This window comes from Canis lupus, chromosome 5 (genome assembly GCF_048164855.1).
Source record: "Canis lupus baileyi chromosome 5, mCanLup2.hap1, whole genome shotgun sequence".
Classification (NCBI taxonomy): domain Eukaryota; kingdom Metazoa; phylum Chordata; class Mammalia; order Carnivora; family Canidae; genus Canis; species Canis lupus.
Window position 1 is genome coordinate 10,483,378 of NC_132842.1, and position 13,136 is coordinate 10,496,513.

The following is a 13,136-nucleotide window of genomic DNA, read 5'->3' on the forward strand; positions in this document are numbered from 1 at the left end:
GTCCCAAAGAACTTCACTTGGCCTTGTTCCCATTATGTTACTGTTAATTGTGCAAATTCTTTTTTGCCACCATTTACCCTTGCGCATTTTCTACAGATTTTGGCTGTTTTCTTACCTTCTCTAGATGTCCTTCTTGATTATTACCATTTTACTTAAACATACCTTGCACCTTGGTTAAAAATAATGACTTAAAAAACAAATCAAGTATTTGGATAACACTGACTATGCTCACCTTAAAAATCAATAACTATTTACAAAATTTAACGGGATGTTAACCAAATGGGATTAGATCAGTTCCTAAGACTAAAGAGCCCATGCAAGCTATCTGATTGCAGAAAGCAGGGTCTCAATTATCCAGAAATTTCTCCTAATTTTTTTTCAGTGTTTTACATAAACACAATGGTGATGACAGGATACATAGACTCAAATTTAATAATTATTTTACTACCAAAAAAGTTGAGTTTATTTAAATAACCACACTAACTCAATTTCTACTTTACCAGTCAGCATTTTAGTATTTGTTGAATGACAAGGAATGTTTTGTGGACTGAGGTCTATTATATTTTATTTTAGCTAATGTTAATGTAATTCTTCATTGGAAAGTGGAAATATTAACATTCTCTTATTTATTCATTTTAGGCAGAATACAAGAAAGGGCAAGGAGTAATGAACAAAGAGCCAGCTGTAATTGGAAGACCAGATTTTGAACATGCTGTGGAAGCTTCTAAACTTTCTAGTCAAGTAAGACTCTAGTGATAATTCCACAATGATTTTATTCAGAGATTTTGTTTCTAGTGGCACAGGAAAATATTTCTTTTTAGATAATATCTTTAACTGTAAGAATACACAAAGATAATGTTTCTGAAACCATTTCAGATAGGATTGCAATAATTACAAATTTCAGTAAGGGATAAAAATAAGTTCAATTTTAAGTATAAAACAAAAGTTTTCTTTTATCCTGGCTCCAATTCTAACCTTTTCTCAATGAGATTAGCATATTGTCACATTTTCTAGGATTTCTAGAATTCAGTAATCATGAGATCGTTTAGATTAGATTAGATCAATAATTAGATTGCTATCGATTTAAACACACACAATTTTTAACTAGGTAATAAAATACCGATTTTCATATGCTTTAATCACGAGATAAGAAAGAGGTGATAGATACAAATGAAGAAAACTTTGAAATCTTATTGAAGAACATCAAACAGGATCTGAAAAGTATAAAGACATGTCATGTTTTTGGCTGAAAATCTCACTAGATAAAAATTGCAAGTTTCCCCAAATTAATATATAGATGTCATGCAATTTCAATTACAAGCCAATAGATTTTTTTTTAAGTATATGGATAAATGATCTTAGAGTTTGAATAGAAAGGAAATGCCTGAGAAGAGCCTTTAAAAGTATGAAAATGAAGACCAGTGAAGGAGAACTTAAGTTATGGGTTACCATAACATAATATAAAACCACTGAAATTAAATCAATATGGGATTAGTACAGTAAGAGATAAAATAATCAGTAGGAGAGAATAGGGAATCCTGAAATAGATTCCAATATGTATAAGAATTTAATATATGATGAAAGTGTTGGTTCAAGTCAGTGGGAAAAAAGTTATATTAGTTCATAAATGGTGCTGACATAACTGTCCATCCATCAGAGTAAAAATAAAATTGGAACTGAATCTTAACCTATATATATAAAATGAATTCCAGATGGATTAGATATGTGAATATAAACAATAAAATAATTTTAAAATCTTAAAAGAAAGCCCAGGAGAGTATATATACCACATAAGGATGACAGAGTTGGTCTTAAAAAGACAAGAGATCCAGAAGCTATAAAAGGATAGTTAGATGCACCTGACTATAGAATTAAACTTTTTCAATGGAAAATAATAATATTTGCCAACTTAATAGTATCAAAAGCAACTTTTATACAGTTACGGTGTTTTTGACTTTGAAAATACGCATTCCTCAATTTCTTGGATTACATTTCAAAATGGAGTGGTATAAATGAGGAAACTATAAAATCAGACTGAAGAGTATGAAATGACATCTGAATCAATGAGAAGACTGTGGTCTAGCTCAGGAGTCTCAATACTCAATATCATAGAAATGCTATTTCTTACAAAAATTAATTTTAAAAATTCCATGCAAAAGGCACCTGGCTGGCTCAGTGAGTAGAGCATGCAACTGTTGATCTTGAGGTCATGAGTTTGAGCCCCATGTTGGAGGGAGTTTACTTAAAAAATAAATAAAATTTAAAATTTTTTCCTAAAAAAAAAGATTCCATGCAATTCCAGCTAGAATCCAAACAGACTTTTTAAACCTTTTGAATCAAATCAAATACTTGAATAAATTAAGTTGGATTGTCTATGGAGAAGGAAGGGTCTGAGAAAGGCTTTTTAAATGTAGAAAGAAGAGCAGTGGTCTTCAAATATTTGGAAAAGCACTTGCAATGCAAATGATCAGAACATTTTAATATCTAGAATATACAAAAGTTTTTTAAGAGTGAAAAGAAAAAGACTAACAGCCCTGTAGAAAAATGAGTAGAGGAGATTAATTAACAGTTATAGAGGAGCAGCGAAATAACACAAACATTTTAAAAGTTGCTCAAATTTATTAGAAGAAAGAGAAAGGCCAGTCAGGCATTTATATCTGTCATGTCCTGTGAGTGTGGAGAAGGACACCAGTGCGGACTGTGTAGTTGAAAGGGTTTGGTGTAACAGGTAGTTGGAGCTAACATGAACTGAGAGAGAGAGAGAAATGTCTGCTCAAGAGAAGACCCCCAAATAAAGTTTGGAGACAGGCAAGACAGTGAAGAAGGGTCTGACAGACACAGAGGCTCCCAGCAAGGAGAGGGGAATCATGAGTACACATGGAAATTTGGGAGGAGTTTCAGTGCTGTAATGATGGTAAATGGGTCAGTGTTGTATTCATTTGGACCACAGGCCATATTTATGGAGCAGAATAGGAATTATGTGTTCTATAAAAGGCAAAAAGTTAAAAAAGTGATTTCAAGTGCAATAATAGGGAGCCTTGTACTGTTGAGGAGTCACCAGTACTTGTCACCATTTTAGCTATCGTCTCTCAAGTACCCTCCACTTTCAGGTAGGAAATGAATTGTGGCCGAAAATTTGGAGCAGAGAAGCATCGTGAAGAAAGTGCTATGTAAGGAAGGTTAGCATAGGAGCGCTGCGCAGACCAGGCGTCCTGGAGGCCAGCTAGAATGGTACCATCTTGGTCCACACATGGGGTGCTCACAACCTGGGGCAACATGCTGCTCGTGGGGTAAACGAGAGATGCCCGAATGTCAGTGCACTGACATATTAATTATTTAGTGTCATATTAATTATTTTATGATTTCTAAGGCACTTCCACTTACCGAACAACTTTATGACTCAGGAAGCTGTGGATGCACTAAGAGCCTGGGACATGTTCTCATCCAAGGGCAGAGGTGGCTGGTGGCTCCAGGGGCTCTTCTCATTCCAAATAACACTCGGTAGAGAGGCAGGGCGTCTTAGCACATAGCAACTCTTCTTTAGCCTTTTCTGGGGACAGAGACCTCCCATAGATTTTACATTTAGGAGAAGCAGCAGATTCTAGAAAAGCAGTGTGGTTTGGTTGAGAGGTTAGGAAAATGGGCTCCGGAGCAGGACTGCCTGAGCCAAACTCCTGTTTCTGCCTCTTGCTGGTTGAATGACTTCGGACAGGTCTCCATCTGCAGTTTTCCTCATCTGTAAAATGGAAATGACCACAATAGTTATGTTTTAGGCTTGTTGTTGGTGTTAAAATGTTGCCTGGCCCATAGAAATACAATATAACTTCACAAGAATGATTTAACTGCCAATAGTCAGAATGGCTTCGCTCTGCCTTTTTATGGGAATTCACACACAAATTGAAGGGGGATTAGTCACACTCACCGAGATTCCAGTCTGAAATTCATTCCTTCATGATCTTATTTGAGAGTTCTTAGAAAATTTTCAGATTTGAGCTTTTATTTTGATATTTCAAATTCATTCACCAGAAATCCTACCATTTGAGCCAACCTCAGTTTCTAGGCAGATTAAAAAAAAAAGAATCCGAATCCTTTAGCAACTGAAGGATCAGATATATCTAAGCAGGTTGTAATTTGCAAGTTACAATCTATCTGTCATCTTTATTTTCTCCATGACATTCTTGCTGCTCTCATAGTGTGTCAACTCATCAGAAGAAAGGAAACGTGGGCACATGAATATATAGGGCTTCTGGAATGAACTTGTTGCATTCCATTTGTATTTTCAGGTGGATGAACTAGAGACAAGGGCAAAAAGTATGGTTTATTATTTTCATTGGCAACTTTGAAGATCGCATACATATTCTCTTGTTCCTAACCTAATGACAGACTGAATAGGGGAACACTCAAAGACAAAGAAATATTGAGAAAGGAAGTGACTGAAGAATGGCAACAACCAGGGGACCCTGGGCGGGGTGAATGCAGGAAGAAGGCAGATCATTCCAGGAGCAATGTGTAAGAGAGGAGGCACAGAGAAGCTGGTGCTCGAGATTTGTAGTGTTAAGACCTGCCTGATGAGGAGCGAAGATCGAGAAAGCAAGGGAGAGATTTCTCCCAATTTACCAGTAAATTTTGCTCTGTGGGATTAATGCCAGAAAAAGTAATGGAAACACAAAACCCTTCCTGCTGACTTGCACCAAGGCTTTGCCTCCCTAGTTGTAAAGTTTCTTTGTTTAAATTTAGAAGGCACAAAAAATTACGGTCATGTAATTAAGAGAAAATCAGTAAAAAAAAAGAAATCTTCTGTGCCAAGATCATGAGATTGGTTTATTTACAAGTATCTCAAATGTCAGCAGAGTAACTGTTAAAAAGCCATCATCTTAAAAAATTCTTCTAGGATCAGTTAATTTGTTAATATGTTCGTATATTGTCTTCATTTACTACTGGAAATTTATCGACGTGATGAATGGAATTCTTTTAGTTTTATAACATCAAGGAAAACTTTTGTATTTATAATAACTAGTGTTTGTTCTAAAATTGCATGTGATGTATTGATAAGCATGGGTTTGAAACATAAAAAGTACATTTGAGATTGCTGTTAAGATTTAATTATAAATATTGTTCTCAAATTGAATGGGGATGTTAATTGGTTTGGAGAATCTCCCATTTCCCTTCCTGGCAAGCACTCTCCCAACCAACCTCTTTACACCCAAGTATTGGCTTCAAGGTCATGTCCTTGAGTTGCCAATTTAAATTGTATTTCTCTCTCTCCTTTATTCTCAGTTCTTTTTTTTTATTGTTCGTAACACAATTTGTATTAGTCATATACTTATATGTATGTGTATACTTATATGTATACTTATATGTATGTTATTTTTAAAGATTTTATTTATTCATTTGAGAGAGAGGCAGAGAGGGAGAGAGTATACCACGGGGAGAGGGGCAGAGGGAGAGGGAGAAGCAGACTCCCTCTTGAGCAGGAAGCTGGACACGGGGCTTGATCCCAGGACCCCGGAATCATGACCTGAGCTGAAGGCTGATGCTTAACTGACTGAGCCACCCAGGTGCCCTTATCTATACATGTATGTTTTAAATATCTCCTTTATTATCACACAGGGGGCTTTATGGAGGCAGGATTGACGTGTTTAATTCATCATTATAGAATGACACAGACTGGACTTCAATAAATACATATCAACCAACTAATCAAATTTCTCTAGATCATTCACAGTTGGTGCCAAGTCAGGAAGATGTTATTTTATTATGCAAATAAGGACAGGGATATGATTTTGTGTAAAATTCAGACTTGAGAATACTGTTGATTTTATGACAAGTTCTACATAGAAATCTGGTTATACTATCTTCCTTGACAGCTTTTAGTTCAATTTCACTTAAGATTGGAGGTATAGGTATGCGGCATTATGTTGTTTACTTTTCATTTTCGCTGATAAGGTATGCTTATTGAATTTTCCTTTTTTTTTTTTTCCTAACAGTTGTTTTTATGGCTGTGATGGAAAGCTTACATTTGGGGTCTGCTTTTTTTCTGCCTTTTTCTGACTCTGTGAATCCAAGCCATAGATGGTGCTGTGAAACCCAGCACCCCTCGTGGCAAAGCTTTGAACTACTAGGTTTAGAAGTCAGGCTTCAGATCATTGAAACATTGCCTTTTCCAGATTCAGTTATGAGGAATGAATTTAAGTGATATTATTGTAGTTTAACGGTTCCAGTATTTCCTCCAAGTGTGGGCCCCTGAAAGTCTTGCTAAATCTGTTAAAATTCCTTATAAACTTTTAGGAGTATGATACCTTTCCCATTTAAAAAAAAGTTGGTAAACATCAGGACCATTAGATTTGATGATATTTATATGTAAATAAAATCAGTCAGGAGTATAAGTGACTTTTTACTTATTTTCAACAGGGATTGACTTAGGTATAAGGGATAACATTTATCTTAAAACCATAGCAAAATTGCCCAACCCAACACCTATTTCTCCCTTTCTCAAATGGTCTTGAGAAACCAGTTGGTCAAGGGAAAGCATTGCCTCTGGAGATGTGAGTGAAGAGATAGACAGTCAGATAGGTGAAGTGTGTGTTGAAAATAGGATAGGATGTTGGGTGTGTATGTGTAGTGAGCGAGTGAACCAGTCAGAAGGTGAGCAAGGACCCGTTTAAACTATTTGGCTATTTTCTCATCTCATTTAAGTGCAAACCTTACATCAAGAGATAAGAAACAGTTGGGTGTCAGTGTCTGCTAAGTGTGTTTTTTGTGTAATGCAGTTATTTAACTTTGTAGTTAATGAGAGAAACTCTAGCATTTTTGTTCCTTGGGCATCTTTGAATCTGATCACAAGGAGTACTCAAGCTTAGGGAGAGATAAATTGAACAATACTTTGGTTCTTACTACATTTATTACAAGGATCGGAGGAACAGATATATTTTAAACAACTAATTTCATACTACAGAAATAACCTGGAAAAATTAGATAGAATTTAAAAATTCAAGCTTTAGGATGTATAGCCCAATGCCTACTAGTGGTAGAAATCTTCAAAAATAAAAGTTCTCCAGAAAGCAGCCGTGTGCAGGTTAGATGAGGGAGTCTGAGGGAGGTGATTTGGTATTGAGACACTTTGTAATACATTTCTATATTTGAATCATGAATTAAGGGTGTGTGTGTGTGGGGGAAGGGATGTGAATGGATTTTAAACCTCCCTGCAGACACAACCATGATTTTGCCTGAAGTACAATCACAAATTTGGGGATGATTTGCATTAGTCTGTGCTTGGTTAGTAATGTCATCAGAGTACTTTATTATCATTTGTTATATTTCTAAAATATCAGACTTCTATTTAATACTTTCAGAAGAATATTGCATTGAGATGGTGTTTAGTTCTGAGGAGCTCATTTTACGTACCCAATTACTCCTCAGAATTGTGATTTATGCCCTTAGTCCACCCTCATTAGGACCTAAACTGTGACCAGTGCTCGTGACACGTGAGGCCGACCAAATTCCAACGCATATTTCAAAAGAATGTGAATTTGAGGTTTTTATTATTCTTCTGCAAAACATAAATCCTGTGATCTCCAGGATTCAGCAATGCCTACTTGATAATTTCTGATTAAATCACTTACATGTGATTTTGCTATCCTCAGGAAGAGGTAAAACCAGTGCCCAGTAGAGAGTTAATACACACAATGCCTCAGGAAATACTAGCTGAATAGATCGAATGCTAATAATTTTTGAAAGTAGAGTCATGTGCTTAGATGATCCTTCAAAACTGGTATTTTCCCATCTTAGAATGATCTTGAGGTGGTTATGAAAACTTAAAAACAATCATTATAAGTAAAATATGCTGAAGGAATGAAAAAAAATACAAAGTTCTCATCAAAATCAATCACAAGGCTATACGAAGATCTGAAAGATCTGAAGACCCCATGGAAATTACTTGGTCCTGCGTTTCAGTGAAAGAATCCTTTCTCAACATTGTCCATCTGTGTGTTTGTTCAAACGAAACTGTTACTGAAGCAGATATTGCACTGTGTCTGGGGTTAGGTTTTCAAGGGTGAACAGGACAGATACGTCCCTGCCTTCTGTGAGCTTATAGCCTAATGGAGGAAGACGCATGGCACAGACCATTTTGCAGATAATTATAGCCAGGCATGATCTGTGTGGCTGGGCAAATGTGGGGTGTCTCAAAGATATATCAGCAGTACATGCTCTACTTTGGGAAGTGAGAGAGGGCTTTCAGAAAAAAGTTCCTAATATTAATAGGAATAATTTCTGCATATCCTACAGGTATTAGCTGAAATGTAACTTCTTTTCATTATAACCAACAGAAATCTCGTTGGCTGAAACTTAGGCCCATCTTTACTAACTTTCCCTTCTGCAGTAGAACAAATGCCGTTTTTAAATTTTTTCAGATATTTGAACACAGTTACCAGCTAATTCCTCAGTCTCTTCAGTAGAGCACTTTTGAGCCCAGAAACTGACAGTTTCTTGAGTGAATGAATGAATGAATAAAAGTCCAGCAGGAACTGTAAAGTACAATACAGGTTCAATATAATATTTTTAAATCTATCATTTTTCATTTTATTTTACATTCTTTTTCTTCCTAATGGGATATTGTTCCAATCAATTTAACAGTGACTCTGTGGTGTGTGTGTGTGTGTGTGTGTGTGTGTGTGTGTGTATGGACTTGGAGAATCGGAGAAGTATTAGAGTTCCAATACCTGTCTCAGGGCTTGATACATTTTTTAAATCCTAAAAGAGTGTTTTTGCCTATCATTTTCACCATTAATTTGTGTATTGCTTTTTTTTAAAAAAAAGATTTTATTTATTTATTCATGAGAGACACAGAGACATAGGCAGAGGGACTCAATCCCAGGACTCTGGGATCATGACCTGAGCCAAAGACAGATGCTCAACCACTGAGCCACCCAGCTGCCCCTATGCATTTCTTTAATAAACATATAGTAAGTGCCAAATCCAATAAAAAAGGCAGTGGGGATAAAACGTGAGTAAAAATCTGTTCCTTGCTCACTGCCTAATGGGAGGATAACAGATAACTAAAATATGTCCCAAATTAGAAAATAGTCTAATCTAGTATTTCCAAGGAAAACTCATCTTTAATAACAGTGTAGTATTGCTATAAATTTTTGTCTTAAAACATCAATTGAAAAAATTCAGGATTCTGCTTGTATTGAACTATTTAAATCTAATCAAAATCCAGCTATGCAATGCTGGCTTGCGTCGTTTTTCTCCAGTTATTTGTATTCTCCAACCTCAGGCACCATGGACATCTAATTATCTGTTAGCTAAGTGACAAAAACAGGTTATACCATCCCTAGCATAGAGAAGCCATCCTATTCTGCAGGCCAGCATGGTTATGCTAGGGGCAGAGGCCACGGGGAGGGCAGGAAGCTCAGAAATTAACCTGACACATTCTTACCTGCTGTGAAACCTGGCATGTGTTCTTCCCAAGTGAAGGTATATTTCTGAAAAGCAAAAAGCAATCCACATTGCGATGACTCCTTTTTCATCTACTCATTACATGGAGCCTGTGTTGAGTTCCTACCATGAGGTAGGAATGCATCATGATGTGCATTGATTATTGCTTTTCAGAAATACACCTTCCCTTGGGAAGAACACATGCCAGGTTTCATAGCAGGTGAGGATGTGTCGGGTCAATTTCCACATTTCAACCCCTCCATGTGGTGTGCGGACAGTAGGACAGGCTCTCTGTTCTCAGAGAGGATATAATCTATTTTTTTGCCACTTAGCTAATATGTAACTAAGAGGCTTATGGTGGCTGGGGTTGGAGAATTTGAATAGCTGAAGGAAGACGTGATGTAAGCCAAGATTGCATGGCTGGATCAGTTGATGGGTTAAATAGCTACCAGCCGAGAATGTTCAGGGCACCCAGGCCATCAGTCAGAATGTTTTACTCAGTAAGTGGAGAGTGTTAGTGAATGTAGCAGAGTCAGGAGTGCCATTCAAGTGGAAGTCAGTTAAGAGAGTCTTCTCTCATTGTCAAGTAAATATCTTTTAGGCACTAAAAACCCAGAGAGACAAAAGCACAGGTTAAAATATGGTGAAGACTGCCCTAACAGATGGCTGTAGAAAGTGCAAAGAGAGTGGAATTGTGCATTTAGGGGAGGACCAGGCAGGGAAAGCCAGCTACTGTGGAAAGTAGTGAATGAAATCTAAATGTATTCCATTGGTGATATTGTCCCTGATTTCAAGACATAGAATATGTTTTTATAAAAATCAGAATTTTTTCTTGTTTTATAGTGTCCTTACTAATTAGAAGTGAGATTTTGCTTGGATTTGTAAGGCAATAGGAGTGTCAGAAAGCTATGATTAGCAATTAGAGCCACAGCAGAAAATATTTCCTATAAACCATATTGGAATCTTTCCCAAATGTATTCCTACCAAGATTTTCACTACCTCCCATAGGTATCAGCCGTGCCTCATCACCCAATAAACATTCTATTAAAATAGATAATGTGAGCCATTCCCAAAATGCTTCTTACTGAAAATTACTTCGAGGCTGGGCTTTAAGATGTATGAATAAAGGTGTCTTATAAGAATGTTGTAAGAACACAAAATATTGTAAGAATTGTAATATTGTAAAAATATTATAAGAGAATAAGACAATTTTGCTTTTGGGATCTGTGCATCCTCTCTTGGATACAGGCATCAAAGGGGGTATGAGATTCAAGTAACTGGCTTTTGGTTTTCGTTTTTGGTAAAGAACTTTTATCTATATTTCCGATACCTATCACAACCCACATTCACATATATTTCTCTATGGATAGAGAAATATATGGTTCTGTAGGATAAGCGGATAATCCTTTCTTGGGTTGCCCTAAGACTACTTTAAAAAGGAGAAAAAATAATTCGGAATGCATATTACAGATAGTTTGCTGCTGAATACCACTGTGCAGCTAAAGCAGAGGAATAAAAATTGACATTAAATAGACACAGGACATTTCAGAAAATGTAATCCCTAAAAAATGAATTTTTGAACAAGTGGGAAATGATGAGAAAAAGCCTAGTCCAAACCGTGGCCTGTATTTGGAATAATTCCCTCAGGAAAACTCATGTTCAAATTCTGGGGCTCAGGGTTCATTTTTTAAATGCGGTAGACTTTCTTTCACTTGTGGTCTCAATTTCTAATTGATCATAGATTACAAGAGTGCAGGAATGGAAACTGACATTTAAAAATCCTGAGATTTTAGTGTATAATTCTTGTTAATAGGATTTGAGCTCATGCCTAATTGCATTTATGATCAATGTTCACGTAGAGGTTGTTTTTTCATAAAAAAAAAATGTTTATGCCTAATTAAGCTTTACAAGGGGAAAAATACCAGGGATTTAAACTTTGCTACTATTCGTTTTTAAGGTAGCTTTTATCTGATCTAATTAAAAATCAAATGTGCCATTCTGAAAGCTTAAAGATAAATGTCCTACTTAAATTATCCTGTTTCTTTCTTTTATGGCAGATTAAATACAAAGAGAAATTTGATAATGAAATGAAGGATAAGAAACATCATTATAATCCTCTTGAAAGTCCTTCTTTTAGGCAAAGCCAGCTTGCCACTGCCCTGGTGAGCGATGTAAGTTACTTTGTGCCTCATGACTTGTGATTCATAGAAAATTATTATAGATATCTTTTGATTCTTTTCTTTTTAGAATTGAGTGTATTGTAATTACTTACACTTAATCAAGATTATGGAGTTTCCAAGTAATTTTGGTTGAAAACACCGAAGCATATTTTCCTGAAACCTTTTTGAGAAAAATGTGTTATTGTAAGTTACTGTTAATGATTACTGATTGCTAATTAGTTAATAAGTAGGAATAGTATTGCTAATAAAACTATTATGCTTGATCAAGAGTAGAAATAGATTACAGAGTTTTGCAGAAAAAGTAGTGTGTAGTATCCTAAATTAGTGGTTATGACAATAGTTAACACATGTAATTATGCCCAGGAAATTGAGCTTCTGTAAAGTACAACCTGGTACATGGTAGTTTATAACAAAGAGACTTTCAGAAATTGCATTTGTAACAGCTTACAGCTTCTTTCCTCTCCGTTATGTAAATGCTGTAAAATACTCCTTCACAGATTTGGTTTCGCGGTATGATTTAAAAAAGAACCAAGTTTCGGTTTGCAAGAAAAGATGCCTTAAATTTTTATTAGAATTAGGCATTAGTGTAAAAACAGAAACATGGAAAACAAAGGACCACTTTGCTATAGTTGAAGCGTGTGTGGAGTGCCTCTGTAAGTATTAAGATGAAGGAAGAATTGTTAAACTGTTGTTTTGTTAGATCACTTAAACCTTTCAACTCCTGTGGGACTCTGCATATCCTACTTTCACTGTTTAGTAGGTATTGTTATTTGTTCTCCTTACTCACTGTGTGTTTGTTACGGACAATTAAAATGGGTCTTTTAGGATCACTGGGAATATCAGAATGGTTTCCTTATTTGTTTTCATCTTGCAAGCGTGTGAAAATGTAGAGCAAATAGAGTTGGAATATACTTAAAGGAACCTAGAGCATAGTGTTGGAAGCACAAGGTTTAGAATCAGATTGCTTGGATTTGATTCCTGTTCTGCCTCTTCATACTGTACCTTAACTTCCTGTACCTCGGTTTATTCAGCTGTAAAATGGAGCTCCTTGAAGTACCTTCCACTAGGGCTGTTGAGACCGAATACTTATCATGTGTAAAGTAATTAGAGAAGTGTTTGGCACACATTAAATGTTCAAATATTTTTGATTAATATTTTAGTATTATGATTACTAATACTCTGTTTTCAAAACAGTTGGTAAAAAAAAAAAGAAAAAAGGCAATAGGATGAAAAACAGCAAGAGCTATGAAATTGCTTCAAAGCATAATTAAAATACGGTAGTAACTTCTAAAGAATAAAGTTGCTGTTCTTTTTGTTTTGAAAACAGAATGTCTATTAAAATTACTCCACTCTATGAACATCACCCTTTTAAAATATGTAAACAGTAAAAACAATTATCAAAATGTTTTCAAGTCCCCCAGGAACTTTTTTACTCATTCAATAGTGAATGAGCACCATCTAGTGGCTTCTTGTTGAAATTTACCTGTTAATTTCCCACTAAATGGTACTTGATGATGT

The 13,136-nt window shown here is 35.7% G+C and overlaps 1 protein-coding gene across 10 annotated transcripts in view; it reads left to right on the forward strand.

Annotated features, from left to right (window-relative positions):
• Window positions 1–13,136, forward strand: part of NEBL (nebulette) — a 341,680-nt gene that overhangs the window by 258,078 nt on the left and 70,466 nt on the right. For 6 of the 10 annotated variants that reach the window (XM_072825442.1, XM_072825443.1, XM_072825444.1 and 3 more), the window contains 2 exons: window positions 640–741; window positions 11,496–11,609. The exons of 2 other annotated variants lie outside the window; for them this stretch is intronic. In XM_072825442.1, coding sequence (XP_072681543.1) covers window positions 640–741; window positions 11,496–11,609 — 216 coding nt within the window. The remainder of the gene's footprint in view (window positions 1–639; window positions 742–11,495; window positions 11,610–13,136) is intronic. 2 more of the 10 variants (XM_072825445.1, XM_072825448.1) reach the window with 1 other exon arrangement.